The sequence below is a fragment of the Dermacentor silvarum genome, chromosome 6 (assembly GCF_013339745.2).
Source record: "Dermacentor silvarum isolate Dsil-2018 chromosome 6, BIME_Dsil_1.4, whole genome shotgun sequence".
Classification (NCBI taxonomy): Eukaryota; Metazoa; Arthropoda; class Arachnida; order Ixodida; family Ixodidae; genus Dermacentor; species Dermacentor silvarum.
The window spans coordinates 102,588,701-102,602,021 of record NC_051159.1 but is presented as its reverse complement, the minus strand read 5'-3'; the positions used below and the strand labels follow the sequence as shown (position 1 = coordinate 102,602,021).

The following is a 13,321-nucleotide window of genomic DNA, read 5'->3' as shown; positions in this document are numbered from 1 at the left end:
GGCAGCAAGGTCAATAGCAGTGAGTCTGTCACATGCAGAAGTATGATTTTTGATTTGCAGCAGTTGACTGAATGATTTCAAGCTGACAGGATAAATATTGTAGGTGAAAACAGTTCTCGTTGAAATTACTTTCAGGTCACACAGTTGTTTCGTACATTGGCAGATAGGGAACAGGAGTATGACATTTGCAATTACTCCATCTGCACATTGAGGTGTTGCTCCGGTAGTGCCAAGGAATGCAAAGGCATATTGATAAGGATTGTTAGCGCCGCATAAATCGCTGTGCAAGTGATGTCATCTCGTGTTGCAAGTGAGAATGACATGCATATGAGCAACTTTTGCTTATTTGCAGTTTTGAAGCTCACCGATAAGTTAGTCCACTGGATGTAAGCACAGAAAATCTTAGTGCTTTTTGTTTAACCTTAAGCTTCCAATTTTGCCTCAATAAGGAGCTTCTGTTTGTGTTTTTCCTGAAATTGTAGCCTTTTGTCAATTTGCCTTTGTTGTTTTTTGATGTGTGTGTGCAATAAAGAGGAATAGCGCAGGAAACAAACCGTGGAATTGAAGTACTTGATACTGTCCCTTTAGATTATGCATTGATAATAGGCTCTTCTCGTTTAACGTGATGCACGACCTGTTACTGCGCTATCTTAGGACTATGTCTTCGTCGATGACATTGCTTTGCCATGTTGTCATCACTCATGTCTCACGACATTATATTTGCTTACATTCTGTGCGTAGAGTCTGCAGTCATACTTACTGCAGAGCACGTCAATGTCAAGAGGTATACATGCCAGGGTCAGCATTATATATGCACAGCTAGACTGATATGCAGCCTCTGTCATAATTCACACAGATACGTCTTAAATGCCTTTTTCCTTTTCTTGTAGAAGGTGCTGGTGATTTCTGCTTAGAGCGCATTGCATGTGTTAAAGGGTGATGAAGATGTTTTAGAAATGGAAAATTTACAGTAGTGTGGAGGGCTGCCACAGTGCAATTCAACTCCTGAAGTTGTTTTCTTGATTGTGCATGTAGCAGTTCTGCAATCACCGTTTCAATTTTCGTCAAAGCTCCACCAAGCCTAGTGGTGAAAAACCAGGCGCGACGATGATGTCAACATGGGGGTCATGTGAGCGCATTATTCAAATCACACGCCTTGCCGGTACCCACGATGACGTCAGGATTGTCTTTGTCATCGGAGCCTGTTAGCCTACCCACGGCATCTCCTGCCGGCGCTGCTGCTCGTTCTTGCTAAATTAAAGTGACTTGTGGCCTGTTAAACTATGATTTTTGTATTCAGGGGGTGAAAAAATGTTATAATTCACTGAAAACTCACTTCTATTGAAAAGTGGTTCAGCTTCCTTATAATGCACCTTCTTTCCAAAGCATGCATAGTTTTGTTCCTTACAGCCCGTCTTTATTACAGTTCAGCCATGAGAGGTGCACCGTGATTGTTCGGGTTAAGTCTGGCTGCAGCTGTCAGTATTCTACGTTATAAGTTGTCTCTCTCTTTAAACTGTCAAGAAATATAGGCTCAGCTCCTGAAGTAAATTTCACTAGACTTTAGTTAACTTATTCATTTAGCTTTACAGCAAACGACATGAGAAGTAACATATCTTTATAAAGCCCCTAAACACCTAGCTCTTCTCACAATCTGATTCTTTTATTCATTATACTTATGCAAGCTTTGAAGGAAAAGAATTAAAGACCAGCCCTTAAGTTACCTATCAATGTCAAGAGTGTCGTTTTCGTTAGCTTCTGTCATAGCGCTGCTTGAGCACTTATATCCGTACATATCGTAATGTCCATGCCATCATGACCGATTTCTCTCTCCATTCTCAGGTGAGAATGGGCGTTCCTTGGATTTGTCTGTGGTGGAGAGAACCATACTGGATGTCATAGGTGATGACTGCTCATATGCTGACTTCCTTGATGGCGCTGGCCCTGAGATCTCCGGGTATGTTCACATGTCATTAGCAGTGTGCCTATGTCCCACTGGTATTCTCATTCTGTGGCAACACATGTAGAAATGACATTAACAATTAGTTGAGGACGAGAAAGGCCTCATTAAGTTGTTATAATGTAGCATGAGAACTTCCTAAATTTCACTAAAATTTGTTAGCAATGGAAGCATAAATGTTATGCATAAATGTTCAAAGTGCATATTTTTTAGTGTAATCATTTTTATGCTGCCACATGTTCTTCTATGCAAAGTGAAAGGCACAAATAATTTTCATAACAGAACCTGGCACATCTTAGCATCACAATCTATATTAAGTAACATTTTTTATAATTATTCACAACTAAGAAAATACTAGTCACAGTTAGCTTGATTTCTTTGTTTCCTTTTTCATGTGCTCTTTACATTAACATACCATCTGCCTACATAGTGTGCATGCAAAGCATATTATGCATTAAATTATTCTACTTATCTACTAAAACTGCCTTTGTCTTAAAGTCTTGAGTTATGTATGCATGTTATTAGAAGTTAGATTTTTGTTTGTCTGCATTTTTTTACATGTGTTCTTTATAATAACCAGTAGCCTGTAAATAAGCTACTTCTGTTGACTAGTATTTTATTGCGATAGCAATTATATGGACACTTCAAGCGGGTTTCTGCCGTCGGCGCCGGCGCCGTGAGGTTCCGTGTAAAGTCCAAGGGCGATAAAATCATCGCCGCGCGCTGCATGTTGTATGTGCGTGTGCAAGCACGCGAGGGACGCACGTTTTCACGGGCAGCGAATGCACGGCAAAGAGCAAACGCAACGTCTCCCGTTGCACGAAGGGCCATGGGGAGATGAGAGGGAGGGAAGGGGGGGCGACGTTGTGCTGTGGCACCAAATGCGTATCTTGCGACCAGGCGCAAGGGGAACTGGAATCTCGCAGGGTAAAGGAGGAAAGTGGGAAGGCAACGTGGGAGGGAGGGGGTGCGGCTTCTGCTCTCCGAGCAACTGAGTACTTGTACTTTGCGCGGCGGCGGGCGGTTGTGCGCACCATATCTTGAAAGCGATCTGCAACACGGCTCATACCTTTGTATGCGCTGTGCTTTCGTCGCTCAGTTTCCGTTGAAGCGATAGACCGCATGCACCTTCGCTCGCTGCTGCTGGCACATTTGCTCACGCCAGCGTTTTGACAGCGGTTGTGTGCGGTCATCGAGTGTGATCTATTCATGTTTGCTTGTGCGCGCTGACACCATGCTTATTAATTCAGTTATAGTAAGTGAATGTGTCCAAGTATACAGCCGATAAAACTACTATCCTTACTCCGTATAGCTTTCTACTAATTTGCTATCGCAATTGATGCTTCGCCTTTCGAAACTGCGACTTTTTTTCTGTTACCATTGCTCCTTTTGAAATTTTCTTTTGGGAGTGTTCACTATTGATTACCAGCACTTTGTGCTACATTGCGCGTTCATTCATTAATGATCTGCTTCTCGCTGTTACCATTTTACTTCTGGTTGTAGATCTCACCTATTATCATCTTCATCTGCCCGTGGTCAGCATCTTGTTCAGTTTTCTGCAGCTTGCTGCTGGTAATGAGCTTTGACCTGGTCTGCTCATCGTGGGTGTCTAACTGTTAGCATGTTGACACCTATGCTGTGCAGCATTGCAGCTTCATTGTAGGAAATTTCTTGACCTTGACAGATTCAAACTGTTCACATTGATAGGCTTGCTACTCACAATGGGCTTTGATAAGTGTGTGCCTCTGTTCTTGCACAGTAGCACTAATGATCACTTCTAAGGCACCATGTCTACACTATATATGTGTGGCCATTACAAAGGAAGAATCATTGCACGGTTGTCTTTGTCTTCAGCCAAATCGGAAGTACTGGTAGGCATAATGTTTCTCTCCAAAAGCCTTAGAGTTTTGAAGATTCATTGAAATGTAATTTAGTGCCCAGAAAGAAAATTACAGTAAAAGCTCGTTAATTTGCACCTCGTTAATTCGAACTGACTGTCTCGGTCCGGCCATGGTGCATAGGCATCTGTGGGTAAACCAACTTGTTATTTCGCATGCGCATCGGCTCCTGCATCATTAATTCGAACTGCGTGCCGCCGAACTGAGCGCTGCCACATGGTGATAAAAAAAAGGGGGGGGGGGGGGGCGGTACCCGCAATAAGGCATTATGACGATAGTGCTGACCGAAAATAGAAAGGGAAAAAAAGAAGTGCCGTCCCCTGGAGAGTATTGTCAGCCAAGGAAGAGCGTGCCTAACCTTCGAGACAAGAGGATAGCGTACTCGCTCCCAATCTTGGAGGCCATAGAGCAGGCCACTGGAAGCCAAGCCAGCAGAAAATCCAACATGGCAGTTTCCACGATCGGGTAGCGGGGCTCGGAACGAGCGATTTAGTCTGGAAAATCAAACTTTGGGGCCTAAATTTGTCCCAAGAAATTGGTCGCAAAATTGCGTGAGCTCTATGTGAACCCTGACAACGTATTTATGAAGTCCAAAAAATCTGTCGGCAAATGTAATTGAGGCGCTCGGTGTCGGGCGCCTATTTTTCAACTTCAAGGAGGGTGAAAATGAAGCTATGCGTCACGTTTGGGCATTGGAATACAAACTGATGGCCATCACTTTCAGAGAAAAGAAGGAAAAAGTGATGACAGTTTTGCTCAATAAATATTGCGAGTTACAAGTACGTTCTAGCAACCAGGTCTCAATTCTGACTGTTTTTCAATTACTGTCATTAGTTCGAATTCGGTTTAATTCAAACTCGTTCAGCGTCCCTGTGAAATTTGAATTAACGAGCTTTTACTGTATTTTATTAATACAGGCGAACCTCATTCTTTATAACGAAGTTGCATCGGACACAAAAATACCTTCGTTATATCTGATATTCATTAAAAGCATACACACACATATTGACAAAAAACAAAAATCACGATCGGGTCTATGCAAAAAAGAAAATGCTACCGGGGTGCCTCCAACGGGCTAGTAAATTAAGGTCGTCTGCAGATTTTGACAAACCTGCCAATGTGAGGCCACAGGAACAACAATAAAATACATACACATGCTCTGCACCACCGCGAATGCGCAACCGAGCAATCAGTGTCATCACACGGAATCGGCGTATTGTTGATGATTGCGGTCCAACTAAGGAAAAGCCGCTGACCAAACGGGCCTGCTGCTGACAGACGTTTCAGACATGAAGTGGACTGATGTCGATCTGTACTCCACTGTACTAGAGCCATCAGTCTAGCTCGTGCGTCTAATCCCATGCTCGATTACCAGTAAGGTCTACGAGTGTGAAAATAATGGAGGCAAACCAGCAATTGTAATTGACATTTTGTTATCAAAATATATGTCTTAAGGTACATGCAAACAGCAATTTGCTTCACTCTAGCTGATACCACGTCAGATCCCGCATTTTCAATTTCGTTATAACAGGAGAATAATGCATTGAACAGAAGCATGACCAACAAAATTTGCATAATATTTACTTCGTTGTATCCGATAATTCGTTATATCCGCATTCGTTATATCGAGGTTCATATGTATTGTGTGTCCATTTATGTTCCCGTTTTTTTTTTTTTTTTTGTCGCCTAATTTAATCGGTGTGTTGCTGGCTCCACACAGTGACGTTGATGGAAGCCAAGACAACGGCCTCGGTTCCTCTGAGGACGAGACACTGATCCAGTCACTGGACTCCAGTGTGCCAGAGTGGTTTTGGAAGACAAGCGCCCGAGCCTCGAGTGCCGCATCTGCGTCCGCAGCGCTGTGCACTATCCGCCCCTCTGCGGACGGTTCCGTGGCCGCCGCTGTCCCCGTGAAGCGGGAGCACAGTGACGATGACGAACACCCATTGTCCGCCGAGTGCGTGACAGCCGAGTTCGAAATGGACAATGACCATGACGAAGTTGCCGAGACGTTGGGCATTGTTTATGAGCGGCCAGCTACTGCTGCTGCCTCCAGCAAGCAGCTGGCGCCCCGGCAGGCAACGTGCTCACAGATGGGTCCCGGGCGTCGGCCAGTCGTGACGCCGCAGCAGAGACAGACGCTGCCACCGCCGCCGCCTCCTCCACCTCAACTTCCAGCAAGTCCCACAAGACGTCAACCCAGAGACCCCAACCCAGAGACTGGTGGTGACGGCGAAGGTTCCGGAAACCACTGCAACGAGAATGCGGGAGACGATGATTTGGCGACCCTGCGCAAGACGTTGCTCATGGAGCAGATCAGGGCCGCCCGGGAGCAAGCCCGGGCATTTCAGGCTGTTGCCTCTGCCGCGCAGGCCGTCAAAGACTGCGTTGCAAGGGCTGCCAAGTCTCATGTGCACACAGAAAAGGTGAAGCGCAGAAAGCTGACACTGCAGATCAAGAAGATGGCAGAATGACGCAGCTGGCAAAGGTGGAAAGTGAAGAAAGGATGCAGCTGATGCTGGTCATTTCATTGCCTTGAGGATGTATCAGCGTCCAGTTCATACGTCACAAAGTAAAAATGTGCCTCGTGCCTATGGTTTTGGATTGTGGCTACGGAGCCGTGGCGGAGGTGTCCTTCTGGTGATCACATTCTCAGGGATTCCCAGCCCACCACTGGGAACAGTGTTCCGAGATTCTGATGATCATGAGTGCCCATAGTGAGAGATCCATATCTAGCTAGAAGCACTTGAGCTGTGCTACAAACTTAGTCTGGAGCCGTGCCTATTGTGCCCTTTGTGTGGTTGCTTTTAAAGTCATCCCCACAATTTCTTATTTTTTCTTGTAGGCACCTTTTTGTTTCAAGTTGCTTGTCTTGTGAATTGCCTCTATGTTGCCAAGCTCTATTACTTTTTCAGTCATCATTTCGATGTTAAAAATACATTCACATTCCTCGTGAGCCTGTCAGGTTTCTTCAAGTTATCACTTGTGTAGGATTCCCTCATATTGACCATTTATTGAAAGAAGTAATGCAATGTGAAGAATAAATAAGACAGTTCCTTAGCATCTACTTATGCGACACGCAAATTGTAGGTGCTGGTGGGTACATTCAGAGACTGTTGATATTTTGACATTCCCATATCCTGTGCTCATGGTGCCTTGAATGTACATGTGCTTTTCTAGGCATGATGCCAGTGTTTTGCTTGTGGTGCAGTGATGTTAGGAACTCGGGCCAGCCAGGAAACATGGCACTTTACTGTGTGTGTACCACCTTCACTTTGCACACAATTAACAGAGCATAATATTCACTCATTGTATAGTTAGACATCAGCCAGGAAACATGGCACTTTACTGTGTGTGTACCACCTTCACTTTGCACACAATTAACAGAGCATAATATTCACTCATTGTATAGTTAGACATACACCTCACTTGATGAAACAGAACTTTAGTTTCCCTTTAATGAACTACTTCGATTCCCTGGCATATATCTATAGAATCAAAGCTTTGAAAACCTTGGAAGGAACAAAACACAATATCTTACCAGTTAACACGGAGAAAAAGAAATTGGTTTTCTGGATACCTGTAGTGTTCAAAATGCAATGTTTTGCTAGAGCATTTCAGTGCCACTTGAGGCGTACCGCTTTCTTTTTACAAAACTTTATGCTGCCAGGGCCCTGGCATTGCACGCTTTGATTAGGTTCTGCCATATAGTGCCAGCAGCCCAGTTTACATGGCTGTTGACTGTAGCATTGATTTTGGTCAACTACTCCTGATTTGATGAAATAACCGTCTAGTGACGGCAACGTCATTAAATCAAACTAACTGTATGTAATAATTTATGATCACTAACCGTTTTGCTGAAGGTGGCTGTTTTCACTTACAGCTGATATGAGCTTAGAGCCCGCATCTTTTATTCAATGGCCCTTTGCCATATAAATCACACTTCGGGCAGAGTTCACTGTGCATGCATGCCTTAGCTTGCAATTTCTTGAAGGCTGTCAACGTGCTAAGCTGTTGCACTGCCATGTAAGCCACAGTGCATGAAATTATTAGGTTACAGAATTCATAAACGTGGGGAAGCTCGACTAAGCGGCACGTTCTTCCTTTATGCCTTTTTTTCACACTTTAATGAAGCATCATGTTTCCACAACTGTCTGGTAGTATCTAATTATTAGAAGGCTAGATGTAAAACAAGTTGCAATGTGTGAAGAATGCCTGTTTTACTTCTTTTAATGCAATATACAGCACTACATGACAGATGCAGGAACTTAGTACAGTCATTGACTCAGGGCTGCGACGTCTGTGTGATCTTTTTGGTAAATGTAGTAGCTCACAAATGCTTTTATCAAGACATGGCACCTCACATTGTGATATACAAAACTTAGTTGCTTGGCTATGGCTTTGGTGTTCAACACAGTCCACAGAAATTCCTTACCGGAGGAAACCAGCATGCATGTAGTCATGGCTACTCCACAAAAGGAAAATAATATTCAGGCTCAGTCATTTTACAAGGCATACAATTGTAGGACACATCATCGTGTGGTTGCACCTCCTAGGCTCATGCATTGCCTTGGAAGTTTGCATGACACTAATGATGAAATTTTTTTTCCCCTCCTCTTTTAACTTCTACGTATGGGTGGGTTTCTTAATTTGTCTAAATCTTTTAAGGAGGAGATAAGGTTGGATCACAAGTATGCCATTTTATAGTGTTGGTTGTGATTTGGTCTTTCAGAAATGAGTTATTTATCCTGGCACTCCTCCTAATTTTGAAGGTAGTTTCATAAGATGAAGACTGCTCTATTAACATGTGGAGAATGCTGCAAATTAATGTAGAGGTACTGTTCAGTATTAGATGTTTATTAAGTGCATAGCATGTTGACTCTTATTTACATATGACATGGTTGATAATCATTTGCTGTAATTCGTCCCCATTGTTGCTGAATAGGACAATGTCATCTGCAAGCCAAATGTTGCTGAGATATTCACCGTTGATTCTCACTCCTAAGCATTACCAAATCTTGACTGAGAGATTACCACTGTCGTTGAAAATAAAAGTGTACGATCATTGCATTCTACCAGTGCTAACATATGAGGCAGAAACTTGGAGATTAACAAATAAGCTCGAGAACAAGTCAAGGACCACACAAAGAACGATGGAACGAAAAATGTTAGGCTTAACGTTAAGAGACAGGAAGAGAGCGGTGTGGATCAGAGAACAAACGGGGATAGCCGATATTCTAGTTGACATTAAGCGGAAAAAGTGGAGCTGGGCAGGCCATGTAATGCGTAGGATGGATAACCGGTGGACATTAGAGTTACAGAATGGATACCAAGAGAAGGGAAGCGCAGTCGAGGATGGCAGAAAACTAGGTGGGGTGATGAAGTTAGGAAGTTCGCAGGCGCAAGTTGGAATCGGCTAGTGCAAGACAGGGGTAATTGGAAATCGCAGGGAGAGGCCTTCGTCCTGCAGTGGACATAAATATAGGCTGATGATGATGATGACATGGTTGATGGCTTACTGAAAGCGCACTGTGCCCGCATTCCTGCTTTAGTTCTAGTGTGAAATTAACCACAGTGTAAAATTGGAGTTGCTCTTGTGCTGTGTATCACTTTGCACTGTTCATTCCCCTATTTATGCCTTCATGAAATACCTCACATGTGTGGCTGGCTAAGTGTAGTGAATTTGTCCAAATGCTATGCAAAGAAGGTGTCAAAGTGTTTGTGAAAGGCCTTTTAGTAATTTCCTAGTGATTGCTTTACAAATTGTGCATACTAACAGCTAAGACAGTCATTGCAGAATGTGGAGGTCAATGATAGCCATCATGACTAAAAACAGGACCAATCAAAGTGTAGAAGGGTGTTGTGACATGTACCTGCTTTAAATAAATTGTGCTGCACCATGTTTGAATGTCTTTTTGTTGTTGTTGTTGTTGTTGTTGTGGTTGCCTGTTCTGTGTATTTTTGCAGTAGTGCTGAATCGACTGATGATTACAGTCGGAACTACCTCACATTTCTTTGTAAGGAACAACCTTACATTACGAGGAGAAAAAGATAGACACAAGTTTTCTTCAGAGTGTGAAGCATTTGAAAAGTATTTAGCACAGTTCTGGCAGCAAGGCTCACAATGTTTTGTATGCTAACATCTTAAGGCAGGTTGCAAATAATCCACGCATAACTGTTTTTCTGGGTTTGGGGCCTTGTACGTAGATTTGCCATGAGATATGATGATTCAGCCCTGCTGGAACTTGACGTGAAATAAAACTGGGACCTGTTTGAGCCATTTCAGAGGTGTGCTGAACGTTACAATAAGTTGGATAATACTTCTAGCACTTCTGAAGATCATTCTAAAGATAATTTTGGTTTATAGCAAAACTTTCATTGCAGACCCCTCCAGACTTTGCTGACCGTGGCTGCTGCTGCCACTGTCCTGTCAAATAGCTCATACAGAAAACAGCACTTATATAAGAAATCGGCTTATGTATAGCTGAGCAGAGGTACTCGCACTACAGATGTGTCGGTGACAGACTGTTTTCTATGGAATTATACAATGAGGCAACAAATGGTACCTTAGTGTTCTCGGTTCCAACAAATATACGCCATCAAGTGTATAAGTACTTCGTTTATTTTAATAGCAAAGATTCCTATGCCTTCTTTTCTGGGATATGGCACACCTGCCTGACCGGTTTCTTGTCGAGATTGTGCAATAGAAAAGAGGCCTGACCGTGACAGCAGTGTCATAGCAAAGTGGGCCAATCCTGGAGATTAATGTCAGGTCACGGTGGTGGAGGCCTCCACGTGTTGCCTCATAGCCACATACGGTAATCGCTGCACTGCAAAACCCTATGCACATGATCAATTGTATAGCACTCAATTAAACTCTTTACCAAATCTCTTGACATAGATTCCAATATGTGCATTGGATGTGCATAATTTTTATTGGAATTATTTTGCCGCTGTTCCTTATGTCCCAGCATATTATTTGGAGTCGTGTGATGATTGAAGAGAGACTTGTTGCCATATAATTCTGTGGCCACTGCACCGAACTTGGTTGGAAGTTCATTATCAAGAATAATCCGATACCATAAATTAGAATTGTGCGGCTGCCGTTGCAATTAGTGAGCAGCGTGGGAATGTGTACTATGGAGTTTAGAGAAAATTTTTGCTCTAGGGTCTGTGTTTTAATGCTATGACTCCAACCATCTCTTACTATATTTGCCACTGCTTCCCAAATTCAGTAGATTTATTACAGTCATGTTGTACATTTGAGCAAGTACAAAATAAGTAGCACAATAGGGTGTCCCAAAGTTAAATACTGTCAGAAGGATGCCCTATAAAAAATATAAACAATTTTAAGTTTTAGCATGCAGCAGTCAGTTCCTTACAGACATTATATAAATATAAATAGAACACGTTATACAACGAAGCATAGGAGTATACAGAAAAACTATTAGCAAAATAAAAAAGTCAAGAACCAACTAACATAACATTGCACTAGGATTTTTGTAAGTGTTAAATGGGCTTCGAGATGTGTGTTGCCCCAGGACGACAGGCAATAAGAAAGATGACTGAATGTAAGCATTACAGACTCGAACCTCGTTATAACGAAATGGGATATAACGAAGTACAAATCCCCTGAAATACCCATAGAGGTCCATATATATTTAAAACCCCGCTTTAACGAAGTGAAAGTGCCCTGCCAGTGGATAAAACGAATTCAATTCGTCTCCGAAAAAAAAAAAAATACCCGACCGCTGCGCGTCGAGTACATCGCTTCCCGCGGGGTTCAGCACTCGTACGCCGCGGCAATTCAGAACTCTCGCGTCCCCGCGTCGAATACGTCGTCGAGCAACACTGGCCTTTCTCACCGCCACGCGTAGCTGCGCACAAGCAGCAGCTCACTATCGCTACTGTACTATCGCACTTCTACACTGACCTATTTCTCTTGCGCGTGCCTGGCTGCGCGAGACGCGCCACGCTGCGAGGCTGCGCGCGGCCGTGCGAAAGATAAGTGCATTCACTTCTGCTCGGGGCGCCGTGCAGGCAGGCGCAGCCTCTGAGATCTCCCCGGCGCAATCTCAGGGGTCGCGTGCAAGCCTGCGCGGCGGTGCGATATATTAGTGCCTTCCCTTCTTTCTTCCTTTACACGCACCGCAGTTGGGCCTGGCCTCGGAGACCTCTGCGGCGCTATCTCGGATGTCACGCCCAGGCCGTGCATTCACTTCTACCGCTTCCTGCGGCGAGCCGCGCAGGCTGGCGACTGGGCGTGGCCTCAGAGATTGTGTTGGCATCGGTGCGATCTCGGAGCCCATGAGCCGGCCGAGCCAAGCCGGCGCGGCGAAGTTCACTAGCCTCCTCGATCACACAGAGGAGCGCACTGTGTGGTGTGCCTCGTGCTGCTCGACCGCGGCGAGCGGACGTGAGTGGAAAGCGGACGCGAAAGACCATCACAGTGGAAGAGAAGGCAGCTATGTAAAGACTGTCGCGTCAGTTGCTAAGTCGCGTGTCACGCCGAAAATTATTTTGTTGTTTTAGTCAAACTTAATCGAATGCGTGGCCGTGCAGCGGTTCCGCGGGCCTCAAAGCCGTGGTCTTATTTCCATGTTGACAATTGTGCACCTCATTGGGCATATATTGCAGTAAATGGCAATAATGGATATTACGAAGTAACGGATATAACGAAGTAATTTCGTTTCCCCCGTCAATTTCGTTATAACGAGTGATGAAATAATTGGGAGCTGGAAGTATGAACGCGTCTTAATAATTGCGCGAATTCTAAAAGAATCTTTTTGAAGCACTGATGTGCCATGAAGATCAAATTTGAGGTGCCTATCAAGGGTTACACCAAGACACTTGTGCCTATGAAGTGTTGCCCTGATTCTATTAGCAATTACTTTTGCGAATAATAAATGCGAAGCATTTCTTGGCGAACATTTGCTACTTTGATAGTATCTATCTATCTATCTATCTATCTATCTATCTATCTATCTATCTATCTATCTATCTAGCCGCCTACGTCTTTGTGCTCTCATGGTCATTTCGTTAACTTGGTATGTACCAAGATTGGCATACTATGACAAGAGTATATGACGAACATAAATGATATGTCATGACATGCGTGTCATGTAGGTCATGAAACAGCCGCTTACGTCTTGGTGCTCTCATGGTCGTTTCGTTAACTTGGTAGGCTCCCTACACACTCCTTCGCACAACATCGATTCCCACAGCACGTGGGATCTGCCGGGGTTTTTTTGTACGATACTGAAAGCAAGCTAATGGGCCTATAATTCTTCAGTTATTTAATATCTCCCTTCTTTTGGTATAATATGATGCTAGCATTCTTCTAAGTCCTCGGTACGGAAGTGATGAGGCATGGCGAATAAAGGGTCGCAAGCATATTGAGTATAATATCCCCTTCATCCTTTATCAAATCAGTTGTTATTCCATTTTCTCCTTCCGCTTTTCC

The 13,321-nt window shown here is 43.8% G+C and overlaps 2 protein-coding genes and 1 long non-coding RNA gene across 9 annotated transcripts in view; 2 read left to right on the top strand and 1 right to left on the bottom strand.

Moving 5' to 3' along the window:
• LOC119455795 (myb-related transcription factor, partner of profilin) overlaps window positions 1-13,321 on the top strand; it is a 62,485-nt gene that overhangs the window by 6,624 nt on the left and 42,540 nt on the right. Inside the window, exons 3-4 of one of the 3 annotated variants that reach the window (XM_037717263.2) lie at window positions 1,843-1,957; window positions 5,579-6,371. The exons of the other annotated variants lie outside the window; for them this stretch is intronic. Of the exons in view, the coding sequence (XP_037573191.1) occupies window positions 1,843-1,957; window positions 5,579-6,332 (869 nt within the window). The 3' untranslated portion in view covers window positions 6,333-6,371. Of the gene's footprint in view, window positions 1-1,842; window positions 1,958-5,578; window positions 6,372-13,321 lie in introns of those variants that run through there. 3 annotated transcript variants of the gene reach the window in all.
• Window positions 1-13,321, bottom strand: part of LOC119455794 (nonsense-mediated mRNA decay factor SMG9-like) — a 75,704-nt gene that overhangs the window by 35,515 nt on the left and 26,868 nt on the right. The window lies entirely within an intron of this gene.
• Window positions 6,383-9,760, top strand: LOC125946382 (uncharacterized). The gene is made up of 2 exons (XR_007467531.1): window positions 6,383-7,174; window positions 7,271-9,760. It is a non-coding gene; the product is annotated as an uncharacterized LOC125946382 (long non-coding RNA).